Source organism: Emys orbicularis, chromosome 7, assembly GCF_028017835.1.
Source record: "Emys orbicularis isolate rEmyOrb1 chromosome 7, rEmyOrb1.hap1, whole genome shotgun sequence".
NCBI lineage: Eukaryota > Metazoa > Chordata > Testudines > Emydidae > Emys > Emys orbicularis.
In genome coordinates, this window is record NC_088689.1 from 100,190,348 (window position 1) to 100,211,882 (window position 21,535).

Sequence of the window (21,535 nt, forward strand, 5' to 3'; positions counted from 1 at the left end):
AGTCCTGATTCCCTGTTTCCACCTACTCTAGCCCACTAGACACTAATCCCTTCCTAGAGCTGGGGATTTCTGATTGCGGGTTGTTCCCAAACGCACTAGAAGCCACTCCCTTCTCTGATCCTACCTCTTAGGTAATGCTGCAGCAGAATGATGTGGTATTTCTCTATCTGGAGACCAAGATTGCCTCCAGTAGGCACTCAGGAAGAGAAACAGCCCTGATGGGAATAGGTTTGAAAGCAAATATGCATCAGCAACTGTTTAGGTTCTGCTGATGCATCAGAAATTCCAGAGTGGATGAAGTTAAGCCTGCCACATATTCAAATACCTGAAATGCAGTCTCTCCCACTTTGCCCTAAAGGGCACTGATAGCCTGTCCTTTGGGGCACGCAGTGATCCAATTCCTTAACCAGAGAATGGAAAGGTAAAATCACTGTGATAAGGAAACAAAAGACGTTATCTTAACCAGACCGATAAGCAGCAAAGTGCAGATAGCTCCTCCAGCCAGATCCGAAGCAAGCAACCCTCACAATGTAGGGGGCCCCAATCCTGGGACGATTACAGCGCTGGTGCAGCCATGCAGGGCTGTTGGCACTTTTGGATAGCAGCTTCTGGAGTCATATGATTGCATCAAAAGCTCAATTTCCATTTATAAACAAAGGAAGTTTCTAGCTTCTGTGGTTGTGGAGAAAAGTTTGAAAGGATGATCCAGTTGTAACTAATGCTGTGGCATCTGCAGAGAGCCTGAGACAATAGCTCCAAGAACAGGGAGCCATCCTGAGTATGACCAACGCAGCCGTGCCTGTCTGTGACAATCACTCAGAGGGGAGCCACCCCATGCACCTCTCAGTGGGGTGTTAAGTCCCAGCCCCATTGCTCTGGGGAGGGGCTGTTTGAAAGGAAATGTATTTAAATGCCTTTTTTTATTTGAGAGAGAAGGGGAAGATGAAAAGAAAATTGAAAGAGAAGAGGGAATGGGGAAATAGAGAAAATGAAAGCGACAAAACAAGAAGAGGGGGAAAGGAGAGAAATTATGGGAAAGAGTGGAGGGAAATAAATGAAAGAAAAATTCTCCCTTCCCATTAAACTCAAACCAAAGAATCAATTCAGAGCTGCATGCGCCCTCCTGCCTCGACTCAACGGGGCGTCACCCGCCTTAGTCTGGTTTTCTGGTGCCCAGAGCGCATATGTTTAGTTTCAGGCTGAGATATCCATTACGCATGCGTAGAAGGATGAGGCACTCCGCCCTTGCCCACAGCGTAACGAGCAGCTTCCAACCCTGAAACTCAAGAGGCGCAGCAACCCGCACAGTGAATACCTCGCGTCCGTTGGCGCCTGCGCGTTGCGAGCCTCACTCTGTTCCAGCGGCGCATGCCCGGTGCCCAACCGTCCGGCCTCCACCTACAAGGGCTTGCGTAGTGTACACCTTCCTCTCAGCCCTCCCCAATGGCACATGCGCAGTGAGCAGCCCTCCCAATCCGTCCTAGGAGGACCGAGGTCCGTTGCGCGGCGTCAGTCCAGTCCGTATCTTCCCGCCGTGAGGGACGGACGCTTAGTGTGTTGAGGCTCCTGTTGCTGTCGCGGAGATGGCCGACCCCGCCACCCAGTCGCCGTATATCTCCTCTTCCGCTGGAGGGGGCCCCTCTGAGCCGGGTACCACCCCGATCCCCGCGGGCGGCCGCGACTGTAAGGGGACGAGCTCCCAGTCCTGCGCTGGTAAGAGCCCGGGGGGAGGGTCAAGGAACAGCCGGGTTGGGGGGCAAATAGCCGGGGGTGGGGGGAGCGGCGGCGAATGGGGGGAACAGCCGGTGGAGAGACTGGGGGGAGGTGGAACAGCCGGGTAAGTAGCTGGGTGGGCAGAGCCCGGGCGGCCGGCGGGGAACAGCCTGATGACAGCCGGGGGGCGGGGGCGTTGAGGAGGGAATGGCCCGCGTGGGGGGTGGCGAGAGAGAGGAGCCGCCGGGGGGGAGGGGCTCTGGCATTAGGAGCTGGGGGGCAGTTTGGGTTTGGAGGGTGAGTGGGCGGTAAGATTTCAGTGGGCTGAGATTTGGGGCAAGGGGCCTCAGGCAGGAGGATGGATCGAGGCGAGGGGCGTGGGGTTCAGAGCTGTAGGATTTGGGGGAAGGGATGAGGTTTACTGTCTGTGGGGGCTAGTGAGGGACTTTGAAGTACAAGGGTGGCAGGAATGTGGCGTGTGGGGCTTGAATTGAGGATGGGAGAAGCTCGAGGGACTGAGTTTAGGGGCATGGTTGTTTTTCAGGGGGCTGAGATTAGCGTAGGAAGCGGGTGGATTGGGGTGATAGTGGGAGTTAAGGCATGGTTTAGCATTCGGGGATGGTGGGGAGAGAATTGTGGTGGGGTTTGGATTAGGGCTGGGTAGATACTGTGGATTTTGGATGGTTAAGGGTGTGATTTTAGGGCAGGATGAGTTTTGGTGGGAGGCAGGGGATTGGGGACTCAGATTGGGGAGGTGGGTATTGCGGAATGTCTGTGTTGCACTTTCTAGTTTCATTCTGACAGTGACCCCTCTGGCATCAGAGCGGGGACTGGGTCAGGGAGCAGTGTCTGAACTGAAGGGAGGGGATAGAGCAGATTCCCTTTGCATTTGGTAGTGTTTACCCCTCCAGATCTTGCTGAACCTCCCAAACTGGGGATGACTTTTACCATCTCTGTCTCTAAAGGACACTTCTGCAGAGCAACACATTTCTCCCTTTGGAGTGCCCCAAAACAGCAGGCATTGTCTAAAAATGAAGGAGGGTGGAGAGAGCACAATACCCGCTGGACCACCCCTCCACAAGGGGTGGGTGGCAGATGATGCAAGATGTATACACACACCCCATCCTCCTGCATTGTTTAATACCAGACATGGGCAGTGGGAAAATACATTAATTCCTAGAAAAATCCCTTTCTCAGTCAGACATTTCTCAGGGCAGGTGGAAGAGGGGTGGGGGGCTGGTGGAAACTTGCAGTGATCTCTGTTTTTGAGGGGGTGGTAACAATTGCAAATGCTCCCTTTTGTCATGTTGCAGCTCATTAAATGGAGTGGGGATGGAGGGAGAGCATATCAAACAAAGCAGTGTGTGATTAAATCCCCCCTTCATTTAGGGGGAGCTGTCCAAAATAGGAGGAGGAGGCTGTGCTTTAGTTCCCTTTGTATCCCTGTCAGGCCCCGTGTTGGGAGCTGGCAAGCTAGCTTCCCTTGCAAAGATCTGCAGTGCAGATGCCTTGGGGGGGAGGGGGGGGGAAGAACTGGGCAGGTGACAGCTCTTAAAGTGGCAGAGCGTCTTATAACAGCCATAACAATAATAGACACAATTTCATCTTTTGACACACACATCCAGAGCAGAAATGCTTGATTAGCTTTAAAAATTCATGGCACGGGGCTTCCTTTTTAATTTGCTTACTATATTCCCTGTCTCCAGCCTGGCATGTTTTTCTCACTAGATAGAATTTATTTCATTTGGTTGAGAAGCTGGTTTTCCAGGGTGGCTGTAGATGCTGCTCATCTCACCGTATGAGCTGTATAACAGTTTCCACCTTTCCTCGTAAAGCCCCAACACCCTATTGAAATGCCAAGCGAGTCTAATCTTAAAGGAGATGAAATGGCTTTCCTACTTGTGAACAGGGCAGATCTGTAGGGTTAAGGGCAAGTGAAGCAGTATGAGGCAGCATGCTTTATACTCGCATGTTGTGGGGCTGAAGTCTGAATGTCTGCCTTTCTGGTACCTTGCGTCATGCTGCTTTTCCACCCCCTCCTCCCAGATGTTTTACTTGGTGCCTGAACTGGGGTGCAAAGGGAGGTTATTACTCAGCAGTTTAGTGCTTTGATTTCATGGTTATAGGTTAATCCATCACCCTGTCTGCTCTGAAATGCAGCCCTTTCACCCAGTATTTGAGGGCTATTTATTCTCTGATTCACCACAATTGTTTGATTCCTAGGATAGCTGAGTTGGTTCACAAACCTTTCTCCTCAAATCCTCCAGATAAGCTAATGCTCTATAAATGTTGAGCCATCTTGATGGCCGTTGGCACTACAGTTTAAGAGACAAGTTGTAATCAGGAGGCAGAATAGCTTCAGGGTCATGTTACTTCTAGAATCAGGTGTGGACTCTGTCCCCCAAGAAGATTAAATATGCACAGTCTGTGCCTTAAGCTCAGATGAAAACATATGCAGGATGATATGCCACATCATTTTGGTACAACTTGCAGGCAACATCCATGTCTTCTGCTGTTGGAGAGGCAGTGTGATCTAGTGATTAGAACATGGGATGGGTGTCAGAAATCCTGGGTTCTTATCCTGGGTGTAACTTGCTTTGTGACCTTGGGCAAATCACTTGCCCTCTCTTCAGTTCAGTTTACCCATCTGTACCCAGGGGATTAAGCTAATTCAATGCTTGTTAATGTATCTATACTAAAAGCATAGGTAGCCTACCAGATGCATTTTAAAAAGTGTTGGTTAAATCTATCTGGCTTTTTTTTCCATTCACAAAACCAAATGTTTATTACAGTACTTTGTATATCTTATCTGGATTCTTGTTTTTGTTCTAGATGTTGTTTGCACTGAATTTTTTTTAAATCCCACTGCAAATAACATTTAAAAAAAAAAATCTTTGTGTGTTGTTAGTCCAAAATGTGGACTATCTCCTTCATTTGAAACAGCAACACTTCTGTAGATTTAAAACCATCTGTTTGCCTAGTGCAGGGGTCGGCAACCTTTCAGAAGTGGTGTGCCAACTCTTCATTTATTCACTCTAATTTAAGGTTTTGCATGCCAGTAATACATTTTAACGTTTTTAGAAGGTCTCTTTCTATAAGTCTATAATACAACAATAGTTTAGTTATATATGTAAAGTGAATAAGGTTTTTAAAATGTTTAAGAAGCTTCATTTAAAATAAAATTAAAATGCAGAGCCCCCCGGACCGGTGGCCAGGACCCAGGCAGTGTGAGTGCTACTGAAAATCATAGGTTGCCTACCCCTGGCCTAGTGAATTGTTTATGCATGATGACTTGTGCCTGAGTTTCATTGATGCTGCACAGTCATAATTCCAGTTGGAGTCAATGAGAGCTGTTGGTCCTTAGCACTTCTGAAAAATCAGATTTTGTGCATGCTTAGTAAGCGAGAATAACACTATGAATATTATACAGTAACTCCTTAGATGTATAGACTTCTACTGACTTAAATCATAGCAAAGAAGTTAATTAAGATTTTATTACTGGTTACAAACCACTCATATGCATCTTATGTCATCAGGGTTGTCTTACACTGAACGCAATTTTTTTAAGCACTCTTATAGTTACCACTATAACCCGGCAAAATGCCTTGTACTTTCTGGCCTTGCCTTATCCCTGTCATTCAGCCTGTAAGATAACTTTAATACGCTATTTTAAATGATGCGGCTTGATTACCAGGCTACCCTGCCCACGTGTTTAGCATTTCATTTCAAGATGCAGTATTGTTCACTCTAAAAATTGTTACCCTTGTCCACATTTCTTTCCCTCCCCACCTTTCCCCACATAGCCTGAAGAAGATACCAGAGACCATTCAGTGTTCCAGAAAAACCCTGATACACAGGGTTTCTGTTGAGAGCTATACAGAAGTGATGTAGCCTAATGATTAGGGCATTGAACTGGGACTCAGGAATCCTGGGTTTTATTCCCAGCTCTGCCAGTGACCTGCTCTGACTTTGAGCAAAGTACCTTCCATTCCATGCCTCAGTTTTCCCTCGTATTTTGTCGATCCAGATGAAGCTTTCTGGGGCAAGGATTTTTTTTATGCTAAGCACTATACATGGGACCCTGAGCTCATCTGGAACCTCTCCACTACTGGAATACAAATCAGAACCCAGTTAAGGCAAATCATTGGCCCTGTTTATAGATACTTTACTTTTTGCCGTTAGGGAATCAGCTTTATAATTCTCTGGGTCTTAGAAGGCAGGGAGATTGAGGTTTGTCTTCTCACTAGTGCAGGGACTTGGGTGTAGAAAATAGTAGTTGTTTCTGAGCTGTGTCACAGAGTCACTATAACAAGACACTTCACCTTGCTGTGTCTCAATTTCCCCCATGATATTTTTGTATTTTCCTTAGGGGATGGTTTTGAGCCTTAATGAATAAAGCATAATGAATCCTTGCTTGAAAGGTGCTGTAGAGCTGCAGAATATTTACTGCAAGTAATAATAGTTTCTTTTCTCCAGTGATCAGATTTGCTAGGGGAGAATGTGGGAAAACAATCCTGAGATTGAGAAATATGCAGACTTTAACCACAGACTTCTCAGCAACTTTTCACTCTGTTACTGTACTTAATTATGGAAGAGTTGACAGAAGAGGGGGGCAGGCCTTTTTTGCTTTCTTTATCATACCAAACCAGCTGCAGGGCTGCTGTGTATCATCAGGGTGCTGTCCTGGGCATTGTTTGGAAAGAAACCTACATAGCTAGTAGTTGGCTTTACTGCTTGTTGCATCACTGAAATGTTTCAGAGCCTGGCAGTGTCGTGAATAGACATGTTGCACTACAGTGATATTGTAATTGCAATATTGCCAATGTAGGAACACCGTAGGAGCATTTGTGGTGCTACTGAATGCAGTCTGCAGCAGTAAGCGCTGGCTGCAGGCTTGTTGTGTTGCTCCTGAACCTTCATTTTCTTCTAACAATGGGAAAAAACATATCTGCTGTCCATATGAGACTGCACTGTTACCAGACAGTCACACAAATAGTCCTGTTTTGCAGCTAGAAAAATCAAAATGATGTGTGATCCTCTTAAGGAGAAAGCATGTGGGCTTTACTCCTGGATGTTTTCATGGTGTGAGCTGGGAATCAGCCTGCTCAAAGTAATGTGAAAAATTTGTAATTGTCCTTAAGCCAGTTTGTTGGCTTCAAGAAGTGGAAATCCTAGTGATATGAAGCTAGATGGAAGGGTAAGTGGATAGAGTACCTGAAATGAGAGGATGAAAACACACATGATTGTTTAAGAACAGACTCACTACTTCATTTGTGAACGGAAGGAACTTTTCGTTTATTGAAGAGGATGACAGAAGTCTTGAACTTTATTCTTTGGCGTTAAATCCAGGTGGCATGGTAGTTAGTATTGCTGCTGTATGGAAGGTCTAGATCAGGGATCGGCAACCTTTGGAACGCGGCCCGCCAGGGTAAGCACCCTGGCGGGCCGGGCCGGTTTGTTTACCTGCCGCGTCCACAGGTTTGGCTGATCGCGGCTCCCACTGGCCGCGGTTCGCCGCTGCAGGCCAATAGGGGCTTACCGCGTGGCGGGCTGCGTGCCAAAGGTTGCCGATCCCTGGTCTAGATTTAACTTCTGATTTCTTGGGAGGATAGGCAGGAGTGCTTTGCTTAGTGCTCCCCTTTGGATGTTCATGAAGTGGTGTAAAGGGGATCTGAAGAGAGCCCCATCCACTCCCTGATCTCAAAATTGGCAGTTATAATGATCCAGGCTGTCCTTAAAACTCTGTCAGGGAGAAGGAGGACGCTATTGGTGGTTCTGACTTTGGTTGGCAAAACAAGTCAATCCTGTTTAATATTCTCCATTGGGAGGTGCGTGAGAGGTCAGATATTAAGAAACACTGAAACCCTTAATTATGGCAGTGCTGCTGTAAGAAAACTCTACCGCTACCGTACACCATGGTTCCACTAAGTGGTAAAGGCAAAGGCATCGAAACACTTCGTCCAAGCACTGGTACTTAGTATCGCATTCTGTAGCCACTCTTTCACAACTGCTGTTGACTAGGGAGGTCTACATTTGTCCTAGCAACAAAAGCGAGCGCTTAATTAATGGAAAATCACAGGGGTGGCCTACAACAAAAGTGATCAAGGCTCCATGATTAAGGTTGTAAAACCTTTTGGTCTAACAAGCATAGTATTTTTGAAGCTTATACCACGCAGTCTGTGGTTATCAAACACTACAAATTCATTGATAAAACCTGATTTCAAGGCTTTATACAAATAGGTGGGCACAAAGAAATGGTGGAGGAGGAATCTGCAGGCCAGGAGACCCCCTTAACTTCATTGGTTGATTCCGAGAGCTAGTTTAGGTTGATAAAATTGCTACATCCATGACTGGACATTACATAGGCAGTTGGTGTAGAAATCTCCACTTGATTTGATAGAAACATAAAGTTAAAAAAAAAAAAAAAAAAGCATAAGAGGTGCCTGAAAAGTCTATTCAACTGTATCTGAATTTGTATGAAAGTGTAGTTTCTTAAGCATTATCCTTATATTAAAGGGCCCTTTAGATGAGATTCAGAAGCTAGTCTCTTGAGTGACTAACAAGCATTCTGTATCCTTGAAAGCTTCTCTGAGCCCCAGAAAGCTTTATTTTAAATAGCTAGTGGAGTGTGTGTTTGACTGCAACTAAATGGAAGGCTTCAGAGGTGTAGCCGCTGTTCATATTCCGCTTCCACTTCTTGCTTGGGGTTTGAACATTGGGGAGCATCAATATGTGGAATTAGTGTCAAGTTTGTAGCTATCCCCTCTCATCCATAGTTATTACTATTGCATGGCTTTGTAGCTCTTCATAAAAATAATATGCTTAATTTGAAGTATTTTTATCCATTATTTCAGTGTCTGATGGGACACAATGATGCAGATGCAGTTGTGACAAATAACCATTCCGTGACCTGAAATTGAACTTCTAACATAGCTCAGATCCAGTTTAACAATAACTTTATTTAATCAAATGCCTCACAAATGTGAGGTTAGTGACAAGGCTGTCAGCAAGCGTGTCTGCTATTCTGACGCTCCGTCTTGTGTAAGACATCCTAATTTCTCCCCCATAGCAGAGAAAGGCAAAGTTGCCAGCCTGCCTTCTGGTGTTGGGTGTACATTTTATTCAGCAGCAAAGAAATGCCAGGCAGAATTACAACTCCCTGTCTGTATTGATGGGGGGAGTGCTGGTATGGGCAGTGTGCTGGTGAATTGGTTACCACCATAACTGGCAGCTCCCTGATCAATGATTAATTCAAGGGAGTACTAGCTAAGACATTCTTTTCTAGTTAACAAAGGCTAACTTTGAAACTTCCCTGAAGGGTACATCTGCTCCCTTCAATCTCTGCAGATGGTCTCCTCATCTCAGCTGGCAGGTCACTGATAGGATAGTCTTCTTGAAAAGGGTTGGACAGTGCTGGATAAGCATGCACTGCTGTTATCTATGCTGTACGATAAATATGGAGGACCTCTGTCTCCGGGCTGTGAAACCAGCACTAATTTCTAATGAAAAATTGAATCTCAAAACACGTAAAATACCAGTGGCTGTGTGTCTGACGAATGAAGTTCTGAAGCTACAGAATGTAACTTCCTTTTAAATAATAAAACCCATCTGATGTGACCATTCAAAGGTGTATGTTATGAATCGGAAGTCCTTTCCATCTCAGCTAGCCGAAATGGCTTTATCTAATCGATAAGTTGCCCCTCTGCTTACAGAATCCAACAGGCTGTTGCCTAGCTGGGAGTTTTAAAGTAATTGGTTTGGTTTTGTAGCAGTTAAGATCACAGGCTTATCAGCGTCCACTTAAAAATTACCGGCTTGATGATGGAGGAGAAATGAAGTAGTAATATTACACGCAGAGCAATAAAGTGATGCCAGAGCTAACAAGAAAAGCAAATTGTATTTCAAACCAGAAAGTAAGATCTTTGACTTTGATTTAGAGAGGCTGAAAGATGACAATCACAAGTTCTTGATGGGAAAACAGTAGCACCATTTTTGACTAGGTAAATAATGATCACGCTGCTTAGTTATATTGTGCTGTACTGTGTTTATACAATAAACACTTGTATAGCTAAAATATAATGGATTTCTGTTAGATAAAAGGCAGCATCTAACCAATGGGGACCCAGAACTGTACCGACAGTAATGCTTAGCACTCAGCACTTTATATCCAAGAATCTGAAAGCACTTCACAATAAGTTGTTTTAAGTACTATAGATGAGAGAATTGAGTCACATAGGGAATGATGTGCTCTGATGTCCTATAACAAGTGCTGAGAAACAGGGTGAGAGCTTGGGTCTTCTGGCGCACAAGAGTGCTTTATTTTACTGGATCCTGCTAAGTCTCAGTATAACTATACCACTCATGGTTAATTTGCTATGCTCCACCTGTTAGATATTTCTTAGTGTATTTTAAGAATACTACTATATCTCCAGTGTTAAAGCACTGGGTCTAAATCTACAGGCCTCTCATAATACCCATAGAACACATGGTCCATGGGTCACTTAATCTGTCTGAATGTGAGTGTAGCTCCCAGCATTATGTGCTCTCTCAAGCAGATTTATCACCATGCTGGCAGCCTGCCCATATGGCCTCCAAACTTAATCCATTTGGCTAGACTGTCTTCACAGGTGTCCTGCTGAAGAGAGCTCACATGCTCTTTTTCACCCAGTCACAGCTCCTCAATGAGAAACTTTGACCACAGCACAAACCATTCTCCGGCCCATCATTAGAGGAGAGCAGATGTCGTTGAGTTGAGCTTTATCTTCCTAGACAGCATTTAATAGTTGTTAGGCTAGCACCTAAAGCCTTCACTCAGACCAAAAACACTGAGACACTACAGCTCCAGGCTTTCTAGTGGAGTAGAGGAAGCCTTAATGCACTGGAGCATCTCTTGTTAAAACCTGTTGGTTATTCCTGATATAAAACGGCAGGAGAGTGTAACAAGGAAATAAGTAGAAGCAGCACTAGGCCAACACTTTCACAGGTAACCAGTGGTTTTGAGTGACTCAACTTTTCTTGGATGCCCACCTTAAGATACCATTAAAGCATCTTGATCTGAAGAGGGCAGGTGCTCCTCATTTACTGAATGAGGCTCCTTTAAAGTGTGGCAAACTGGTTAACCAAAAACTGAGATGCCCACAATTGCTAGTGACTTTTGAAAATCCTAGGCCTTAGTAAAGGGCTTGTTCAGAGATCAATATTACTAAGGTATATCTCTTCTGGATGGGGCTAATTGTTTTGTTTTGGGATGCTTTCTGGCATTTTGAGAGGTGATACAACCAGGTAGAAAATACTTGCAGTCCTTTGAAACTACAAAATCCTATAGCTATTGGCCATACTGGTTTTTTTTGGTCTGAGATGTAGGGTCTGTCGTAAAACAAGCTGAGTTTCAAACCACTAAAAATGTCAGGCTTGCAGTTGGTTTCCGAGAACTCTTTGCAAGCTTCTTACAAAGTCTGAGAAATCAAAATAAATGTTTACTTGAAGCTATTCCTATGGTTAAAGACATTAAATAGCCTCATTGGTAGAGCATCTGGGGTTTGAAAAGCATAATGAATGCAGGCACGGGATTTGAGATGAAAGAATCTTCATAATTCTCCATTGGATCTCTGTTCAGCTACACAGACCTAGGACTGAAGAATGCAATCTGAAGCCATACAATATGCTTTTGTCAATAGGAGACCCTGTGCAGACTCCTTATCCCAATCATGACTGATTAACAACTATAAACAGCCACTTTTGTTTACGCAAAGCAGAGATAAATAGTTCTTATGTTAAAATCTGCTGTTAAGAAGGGGTCTTGTGAGTGGGGAAAAATAGACGGCTGTCAAGTTAGACTGGTAGACTCTCTTCCCATGGTGTAGACCCAGTGGAATTCTTGGCAAAATGTTTGCAACTTTGTTCCTGAAGTTCCAGAACTTGCTGTCCTTCTGTTTCCACAGGATTATAGTAGAAGGTAAATGAGTCATCTGCAGATATCTGAAGAGTTGGATAAACTGGTTCTGAGCAAACAAAAAAAACCACAGAGGAAACACAGTCTAGTGCTTCAAGCAAGAGACTGGGAGTAAGGACTCCAGGGTTCTATTCTCTTCTGTGCTACTGCCTTGTTATTGGACCTCAAGATTAAAGCTTTAGAGGTGGGAAACTGAGGCGGTGGCATTTGCTTGAGGTCACACAGGATCGTAACAAATATAGTTGGTTCCTGGTCCCATGCTCAGTCCATTAGACCGTGCTGCCTCCAGTACATGGTATACCATGTACTTGAAATGTGAAAAATAGGCTTTTGAAATTTCATATGCAGAGACTGATGAACTCATCCTGTATATGGTAAAATCAGTTAAAATTCTAAAGACCGTATTTTCACATCCATGTGAGACACAAAAATCCCACTGGGTTGGCTGTCTTTCTCAGAATAGAGTCCAACAACTTCCTTTCTGCTGTTGCAAGTAAAAATAAGAATAAATCCCCTTGTTTCTAGACTGTCTTTTTTAGATATCTCTTAAGATAAGAACTGGTGCATTATGGGACAGTGGTGTAATGGTGGGGTTTTGGTTTGGAGATAAAGTGCACACATTAAATGAAGTAATAGAACTTCAGTATTTCTTTTTAGGAAGCACAGAATTAAAATGTGTCTTTTGCTTTTCTTTGTATAACGTGTATCTGATTTTAATGAAGGCTGTTTTAGATACCTGTTAGGAGATGCTATGAGAATAGAAAACCATATCTAAAGAAAGTGGTCTATGTAGTTGCCAGAGGTGATTCTGTTGTTGAAGTTGGATGTTTAGAATGGATCTATAGTACACTTCCCATGCAGCCTTCATTAGAGTAAACTTATTTTGTTTTGTAGTGGGGTTGGGGAGATGTGTAGTTTATAGCTCATACAAGTGGGAATCAAACTTTTAACAAGGGAAGCATCTTTCAGTAACCCCACATATATTAACATGTGTTCAAGCTTTTTTGCATTGGTGTCACTTGCATTAACAGTCTATTGTGGCAGTACTGAAAACCCATTTATTAGATGGGTGTCGCTGATGCAGTTACCACCACTTCAGAAGATGTGCACTTAGTACTGAAGACACTTGCAAAACCCTAACAAAAACCTAATGAATTCACACAAGCACTGACTGTCCCCCATTTCCCTCATAAAGTAACAATGGAACAGTATATTATGGAGACGTATCCTTTCTAAGCAAGTGGGGTGAAACTGACTGCTTGGCTTAATATTCATAGTTGCGTCGTTTTAAAAAAAAAAGGTAATGAGCTGTTGCAGAAAGGTGAGTGAATGGATCAAGATGCTCTCCCCTCCCACCCCCCAAGAGCCTTTCTGAACCTGTTGAGATTCACTGCAAAGCAGTGTGTATAATTGTCATTCTCATCCTGTATATTTTCTTTCAGATTCCTTTGTTTCTTCTTCTCAGCCTGTCTCTCTCTTTACGACTTCACAAGGCAAGTCTGTCATTTTCTTGTACACTAATAAAAGAAAAATGTTGAGAAAGGCTGTAACTGGGGCATAAGGCTTTCTCTTGTCCAGAATTATCCCTTAAAAATCTATAAGTAGCTTCAAAACAGTTCACCGTGTGAACCACTCAGCAGCTGTTGGCTAATGATCTGGTGCAGCCAAGCTACTCTCTTATGGCCTGGTTGCTAGTGCACAATACCACCTTCTTGGTGTAAGAAAGATAAAGACATGCTCTTCCCCCCTCATACAGCAGTTAGCTAGTGCGATCAACAGCAAATTGGCAAAAGGGATCTATAGCTGTGAGCCAAGAAGCACGTGCGGGATTTCCTAATGTACACAATGACCCCGAAGAAATAAAGGTTTAGAAGAACAGAACAGGTTTGCTGCTGTCCATGTGGAAAGCGCCTGTGAAACTACTGATAGTCTTGTCTTTTGCTGAATTCTTTGTGGATTAGTACCACAATCCAGGGAGGCAGTCGGCTGACATGTAGGACTGGCTGCCCATACTATGTTGTGGCTTTTATTTTCATCCAGCTGCTGATTGAGAATTGGCATTGTAGTCTGCGCATTTCTTGGGTGCAGTCCTGCCAGCAATGCAGAGAAAGTTGGAGGGGAACACTGTGCTTTACTTGTCCTGCTAGAAGTGCCTCATTATTTTGAGGGGAGGCAGCATGGTCTAGTACACTGGTTCTCAAATTTTTGTGCTGGTGACCCCTTTCACATAGCAAGCCTCTGAGTGCGACCCACCTCCCTGATAAATTAAAAACACATTTTTATATATTTAGCACCATTATAAATGCTGCAGGCAAAGCAGGGTTTGGGGTGGAGGCTGACAGCTTGCAACCCCCCATGTAATAGCCTTGTGACCCCCTGAGGGGTCCCAACCCCCAATTTGAGAAGTAGTAGTTTAGTAGTTAGAGAAGGCAACTTGGACCGAGCCTCATAGGTTCTACCCCTACCTTTGATATTGACTTGTCATATGGGCCTTGGGCAAGTCACTTCCCCTCCTTATTTGCTAGTTTGTGGAATGGGGATAATATCCATCAGAAAGCATTTTACAAAGATGATAGCTTCTATCTGTATTAGTGGAAGGTGTATGTTGTGCTGGTAACCTGGTCAGTGGAAAAACTGTTTAGAAAATCCCAGTAAAATCCTTTCAGCTCAGAGTTAAAATAAGTGATTGTTCCTCTTTGAATAATTCTGCTTAGGCTTGGGTAGGATAATGTTTCTAAAAGCTGGGAATTGTGACCTGTTGATTAAATTGGTTGCCAACAGTGGGCCCCACCAGAACTGGTACTGGGGCTACTAGTATATGCAGTGCCTTAGTGGCATTGACCTAACAGCTGTGGAGAGAAAATAGCAAAGCTTCTCCCTATGTCTTCTCTGGTAGCCACAGTAGCTTGCTGTTGGTATGAAATTCTGATCCACCGTATAGTGATGCATCTAACAGTAAGTACAGTAATACAAATGCATCAGTGCTTTAGCTTATGCTGTGGATTCCCTGGAGGAAATTGATACCAGTATAGTTCAGGCAGTGGTAGGAGTGGGGAATGCTGTGTTCTCTCACCATTTCACATCTCATCCCATGTCTTGTCATGAATGCAAATGATACCATCCTATACCTGTGAAGCAACCAAATATATTTTCTAAACCATATACTTAATAGGATGCTAAAGTGCAGTAGCTGACAGAATAGAAATGACTAGACAACAGATACCTTAATATGCCACCTTTTTCTAATCTGGGATGGGGAGATAAACTATTGGCCCATAGTTTGTTAGGATAAGGAGGAACTTAAGCTAGGAAAACTGCTCGAGGTCTGAAATGACTTAAGTTTCCATTCTATACAGCAATGGTTTTCAAACTGTGGATCGCAACCCAGTCCTGAATCGCAGAATGTAAGGCGCTGGGTCACGGCGGCTCTGGTCAGCATTACCTACCGGGCCGTTAAAAGTCCTGTCAGCGGTGCTGCCCGGCTAAGGAAGCAGCCAGCTACAAGTCCAGATCCTAGGTGGTCCAGTTCCAGTGCTGAGCACTAGCTCCGTACTCCCATTGGCCGGTTCCTGGCCAATGGGAGCTGGGGAGGGTGGGCGGGGGCCACGCAGAGCCTCTTGCACACCTCTGCCTAGGAGCCGGACCTGCTGCTGGTCGCTTCCGGGGTGCCTGCCTTAGCACCCCTGGTGTGCCACTGACTGGGAGCCGCCGCAGGTAAGGCCGCACCCCACTTGCACGCCCTGATCCGCTACCCCAGCCCTAGCCCCCCCCCCCCAAACCCGGAGCCCTCTTCTGCACCCCAAAGCCTTCATCCCTGGCCCAGAGCCCTGCCCCCCTTCCGCACCCCAATCCCCTGCCCCAGCCCTGAATCCCCCCCAAACCCGGAGCCCCCCCTGTACCCCAACCCCTCATCCCCAGCCCAGAGCCCTGACCCCCCAACCTCCCTCCTGCCCCCCTGCCCCAGCCCAGAGCCCCCTCCTTCACCCCAAACCCCTCATCCCCAACCCAGAGCCCCCTCCCATAACCCAAACCCCTCATCCCCAGCTGCGTTGGGTTGCGGGCATCAAAAAACATTTTCAACTGGGTCGCCTGAAAAAAAAGTTTGAAAACCACTGCTCTACAGGAACAAAGCCATTCACTAAACCAAAGGCTTGTCTACACATAGGTTTTTGTACCAGTACAGTTACTTTGTTTAGAGGCTGTAATGTTTAGCTGACAGTTATACCAGTACAACCCCTGGTATTTGATGCAATTATACTAGTATAAGGATGCCCTATACCAGTAAAGCTTATTTCCCTTCCTGAATAGAAATAGGTATACCAGCAGGGAGCACCTTTATCCTGATATAAATGCCTCTGCACTTGGGGAGGGGGGGATGTTGTAATGCCCTAACTATCCCAGCGTAGTTAAAATGGTACAAGTTTTCTGTAAAGACAAGGCCTAAGATAGTTATAGGCAAATTCAACTAGATCCAATCCCTTAGCAGTCCGATTTCTTGAAAACCAAATGGGGCAAAAGAGTGTAATCTAGGAGTGTTCTCATGTGGATTTGACTTGCATCCACCAATTCTAATTTTTCAGCACAGACCTTTTGAAATTTAGGAAACTTTGGGTGCTGGAAACACCAGAAGTATTCAGATAAGATATGAGTGCATCAACTTAGCCCTTGTATCAGCCAGTCGTTGGAGGTGCTCTTCATTTAACTTGATAAACAAAAAGTTGGGTCTATTGGAGCCACCAGAGTTACTAGTTTAACCCTGATTTCATGTGCACAGTTAAACTTGAATAAATTGTGACACCTGCATATAAGAGACAAGCAGAACTCCAGCGTAGAATGAAAGATTGTCATGCCTTAGTTGACCAGAAGGTTAGGAAACTTCCAAGCTGGTCATCCTTCAAAAAGGGCTAAGGAAAAGAGCTGATTCCCGACTTACATGAATAGGATAATCTAAGGAAAAGCCTGCTATGCAGTATCAGAAATACAAATTCTTTATTTGCCTGTCTAACCAATTCACCCAGCTGGCACAGTACACTCCAGGCATCTGGAATAGGAAGTTGCAATACTGAAGAACTTTGGGGCAAGCGGTGGGAACAAAGTTGTTAGCCGGTTACAGCCTTTTAAAAAACATTTTTCTTTCTATTCTGTCTCCGTTACTAAAGTCCTTTGCAACCTAGCTTGACTGCAAAGTGTCTGCTGGCTAACTTCCTATCTTGGTGCTCTGGCTGTTAGGTGCTGATACTGCTTTGCACGTTTTTAGCTTCAATCTTAGTGTCTGTTGTATTTGCTTGGATTAGAAATAACACAAATTAGTTCAGTGGCAAAAAAAGCCTGAATATTTTTTTAAGCTAATCACTTGGTGTGTGTTTGTGTGCGTGCACGTGCTATTAAAGATTCTGAATCAAGTGTCTATCACCCTATTAAAGTGATAAGTATGTAGTGGTTGCTACACCACTTTATTAGCTTGCTACAGATCTCTGATGTAAATTCATGTTTTTCCATCAGCTAACATACCGTTTGACTTTAAAGTAGCAAATTTTACTAATGAGTTTATGAAAACAAACTAAGGCCTTGGCTACACTCGGGAATTCACAGCGCTGCCGTGGCAGCACTGTGAAGCGCGAGTGTAGTCGCGCCGCCAGCACTGCGAGAGCTCTCTCGCAGCGCTGTAAGTACTCCACCTCTCCGAGGGGAGTAGCTTGCAGCGCTGCGAGTGAGCGTGCAGCGCTGCAGGCTCTGATCACAATGGCGCTTTACAGCGCTGCACTCGCTGCGCTCGGGGGGGGGGGGGCGTTTTCACACCCCTGAGCGCAGCAAGTTGCAGCGCTGTACAGCGCCAGTGTAGCCAAGGCCTGAAAAAAGCAAGCAGTATAGACAGCAAGATGCAGAACACTTCGGAAGGAGAATCAAATATAAGCTAACTCTCAAATCTGAAAGAGAAATGACCTCAACACTGAATTCTATCACATGGAAGAGTCCATAGCAAGTTGGTTTGACCTGTAAGTTGAGCAGGGCTCCTACAGATATCTCCCATTCTAAGGGTAGCTTTTACAGGATTTCTTAAAATGGCTTTGAACCCAAAGAGGAAGGATGGTCAGGTTAGGGAGTTTGCCTGGGACTCAGGAAACCCACATTTAATTTCCTGCTCTGCCACAGATTCCTGTGTGACCATGAGCAAGTCACCTAGGTCTAGTCTACATTAGAAAGCTAGGTTGACCTAACTACGTTGCTATGGGGTATGAAAAAATCACAACCCTGAGACACTTAGATAATCTGACCTAAGCCCCAGTGTCAACTGTGCTAGGTCGAGGAAGAATTCTTCCATCAACCAGGCTACTCCCTTTCAGAAAGATGGATTTACTACAATGATGGAAGAATCTCTTCCATCCCTGTAGTTAAGCGTTTACACTACAGTGTTTTTGCTGTGCCCTCTGTAGCGTTTCTAGTGTAGACATACACTTAGTCTCTCTAGGCTTCAATTTCCCCTCTGTACAATGAAGATAAGAACATTTCCCCTACCTCACAAAGGGGTGTAAAGATAAATATATTCACAATTGTGAAGTGCTCATATTAAAGTGATGAGAGGGCAATTTAGTACCTCTGACCTGTTTTTTGACTCTATAAATGAGGAAACCTGTTGTGGGATTCTTGCATCTTCCTCTGAAGCATCTGGACACTTGGCGATTGGATACTGATCTAGATAGGACCCAGATCTGGTCCAGTTTGACAATCCTGTGGCTATAAGAACAGAGGAGTTGCATACCAGATCAGTGTTCCCTAAGTGTATGCTTGCCATTGCAGTTAAACAGATACTAACAATTTTTCATATTTCCATAGAGAAGCTGGGTAGAGATGTCTTGATCCTCCATTTTTAAAATGAAAAAGCAAAAGGAAACAGTTTTTTAAAAGGCAGCTTTTCATGCCACCTTAATGCATCATAAATGAACAGGAACAGAGCCTCATTTGAGCTCGGTGCAAACTGGATGAAATTCTCTGGCCTGTGATACACAGGAGGTCAGACTTGATGATCTAATGTTCCCTTCTGGCCTTACTCTGTGAATTTTTTCCTTCAGTCTCTTATCCCTCAAACCATAAGAAACATCTGAGTGTTTTCCCCCTAGAAACTAAAAGATCACTCTCTCCAAGTTGCCTGACTTGAATATGGATTTTGTAGTGTGATTCTAGTGTCTTTCTTTATGCATAGTCTGATTTGGAAAATACAGGTCAATCACATATAGGAGGCCTGTGTTTCAGATGAACCTTTTAATTGTAGAGCCTTGTTTTTGGTGAAATGTACCTTTATAGATCCATTAGAACAGTGGCTTTCAACCTGTGGTCAGCAGACCCCCTGGAGGTCCGTGGACTATGCCTAAGATTTCCAAAGGGGTCCACACCTCCACTTGAAATTTTTTAGTGGTCTGCAAATGAAAAAAGGTTAAAAACCATTGCATTAGAACAGGGGTAGGCAACCTATGGCACGCGTGCTGAAGGCGGCACGCGAGCTGATTTTCAGTGGCACTCTCACTGCCTGGATCCTGGCCACCGGTCCAGGGGGCTCTGCATTTTAATTTAATTTTAAATGAAGCTTCTTAAACATTGTAAAATCCTTATTTACTTTACATACAATAATAGTTTAGTTATATATTATAGACTTATAGAAAGAGACCTAAAAACATTAAGATGTATCACTGGCACGTGAAACCTTAAATTAGAATGAATAAATGAAGACTTGGCACACCATTTCTGAAAGGTTGCCGACCCCTGCATTAGAACAATGGTTCTCAACAGATTTAAATGTGTTACATGGTCTGCAGGTTGAGAACCACAGCACCCACCCCGCAAACCCGCCTCCCCCCTGTTCTTTTAACCCTCTATTGATGGGGATTCCAAAACCTCCCTTGGGAAGCTGTGTTTCCTATTGGCCATTTAAGCACGTAAGAGTGGCCATACTGGGTCAGACCAAAGGTCCGTCTAGCTCAGTGTCCAGTCTTCTGACAGTGGTCAATGCCAGGTGCCCCAGAGGGCTAAAAGTTAACTTTCCATACAAAAGCTTTCCCTTTTAGGATGCTAGTAATATTTTCATATAATAGTAGCAAGACCCGTCAATATCTGCTGTTGCCCAGAGCCTGCACAGCAAACAGGCTGTATCCAAATATGTTACTTCATTTGTGATCCTGCTTGTAATGTTAACCCTATATTGGAGACTAACTTTCATGTGTGAAGCTGTATATTGCCTGAAGTGTGATTGTGGAGCTGTTTAAAGCATACTTACATCAGATTTGACATTCAGAACATCCTGACAGATATTCCTGGACAAGCTAGAAATATACATAGTGTGCTTAAAAAAAAAATCTACATTTTTGCATCTTTCAGCAGAGAGGGAGGTGGATATAAGTGACAATTTTCCAGACTCAACAGATCATACAACAGATAACATTAATTTCTACTATCTAGGTATAAGCTAAACTATTAAAATAAATTGGCCATTTATTTTTCTAAAACCCTTCTTTGAAGTGTTGTGTTGGGAAGCCTGTTGTGGTGGTGGTTGGAAGGTAGTCAGTTTCATCGCAGGTGTCCTCTTAGCGTGTAGGTTAAGACAGATCTCAAGGGTTTATTCCTTGTTACATCTGTGTTCAGTATGAAACAGCAACATGTTTTAATGTAAATAACTTCATCAGGAAGTAGACAGTATTCCATGTGAAATTCTAATGGTTCTGCATTGAGCAGCTTTCTTCTATGATGTGCTTTTCAAAGCTCAACTTAGCATACAGCACATATTTTCCCAGGCACTTGCTCTGATTCATCTTGTATGAAGTTGTTCAGAAGCTGATCAACATGGCTGAATCACTAAGGAACTGCAGTCATATAGACCTAAATTATGCCAGAGGCGCACTCGCTCCCACCTGCAACGGGATTGGCCCCACCTCTGCTTCTTTCACAATTGTAATTCCGTTTGGAGGGAGTGTTTCCCCAATGACTCTACACCACATGTAGCCCAGACTAGTTCCCTTGGCAGTGCAATCAGAGAAACTGCTCTGAGCGAATCTGCAATAACACTGGGTGAAGCTTTTCTCATAGCACATCAAAGCTCAAGGAGACTTGAGTGGTGATGGTGGGACACACACCCTATAAACTCCCGCACTCCAGACTGCGAGGGCTGTAGACGAGACACCACCTGATGATGGTATAACCAGACTGCCTTTCTAGACACTATTGGGATGGGACTGCCATCCCAGCTCTGCAGGGTATGTTGCCACTAATGTTCTTGCCCCCCTGCTGCAAGAACAGGGCAGAACCCTATCTACATGCTTGAGTGGAGCAAGGGAGGACTAGTTGCCTTCCACTCCACATAGAAAGCAAACTAGAACGCACTCCTTCCATATACTGAGGTGAATAGTTCAGAGGCAATAGCTACAGCATTGACACTAGAGTGCAGGTGTCCTGATGCTTTCAGGTTTTTTCAGGAGTCACTTTAATTTGGGTGATGGTGAATTTAGGCTCTTATTGGAACTGTACTATTTGTTTTGCAATCCCATCAGTGCCTTAAGTAGCATGCAGCGAAAAGTTCAGACACTTATTTTGTATTGCTTTTGTTAACCCTCTCCGCATGCCTAAGTTCCTCCACAGCTGCTTTGCGTACTTAATTTTGCAGGCCTTAACACTCCCCTTCATGTGCTATGAAATCACAGCTATAAACTGGCAGCTTGGAAAGTATTGGTGTAGATTGCAACCTCTTGTGTAAAGTGGCTTCCCTGTCCTACGACTGGCAGTTCCATGCATGTTTGCCAAGGCTGGTGTCTCGGGTCTTGTCTTTTTTCCTCTAGATCCGAAGATAGCATGTTGCCTGCTTGACTTTTAACTTGTAACTGCACT

General features: G+C 44.4%; 1 protein-coding gene across 2 annotated transcripts in view; it reads left to right on the forward strand.

The window, feature by feature from the left end:
• Positions 1-1,427: 1,427 nt before the first annotated feature.
• RTN3 (reticulon 3) overlaps positions 1,428-21,535 on the forward strand; it is a 36,021-nt gene continuing 15,913 nt past the window's right edge. The window contains exons 1-2 of one of the 2 annotated variants that reach the window (XM_065407294.1): positions 1,428-1,713; positions 13,108-13,158. In XM_065407294.1, the coding sequence (XP_065263366.1) occupies positions 1,584-1,713; positions 13,108-13,158 (181 nt within the window). In that variant the 5' untranslated portion in view covers positions 1,428-1,583. The remainder of the gene's footprint in view (positions 1,714-13,107; positions 13,159-21,535) is intronic. The other variant, XM_065407295.1, reaches the window with a different exon arrangement.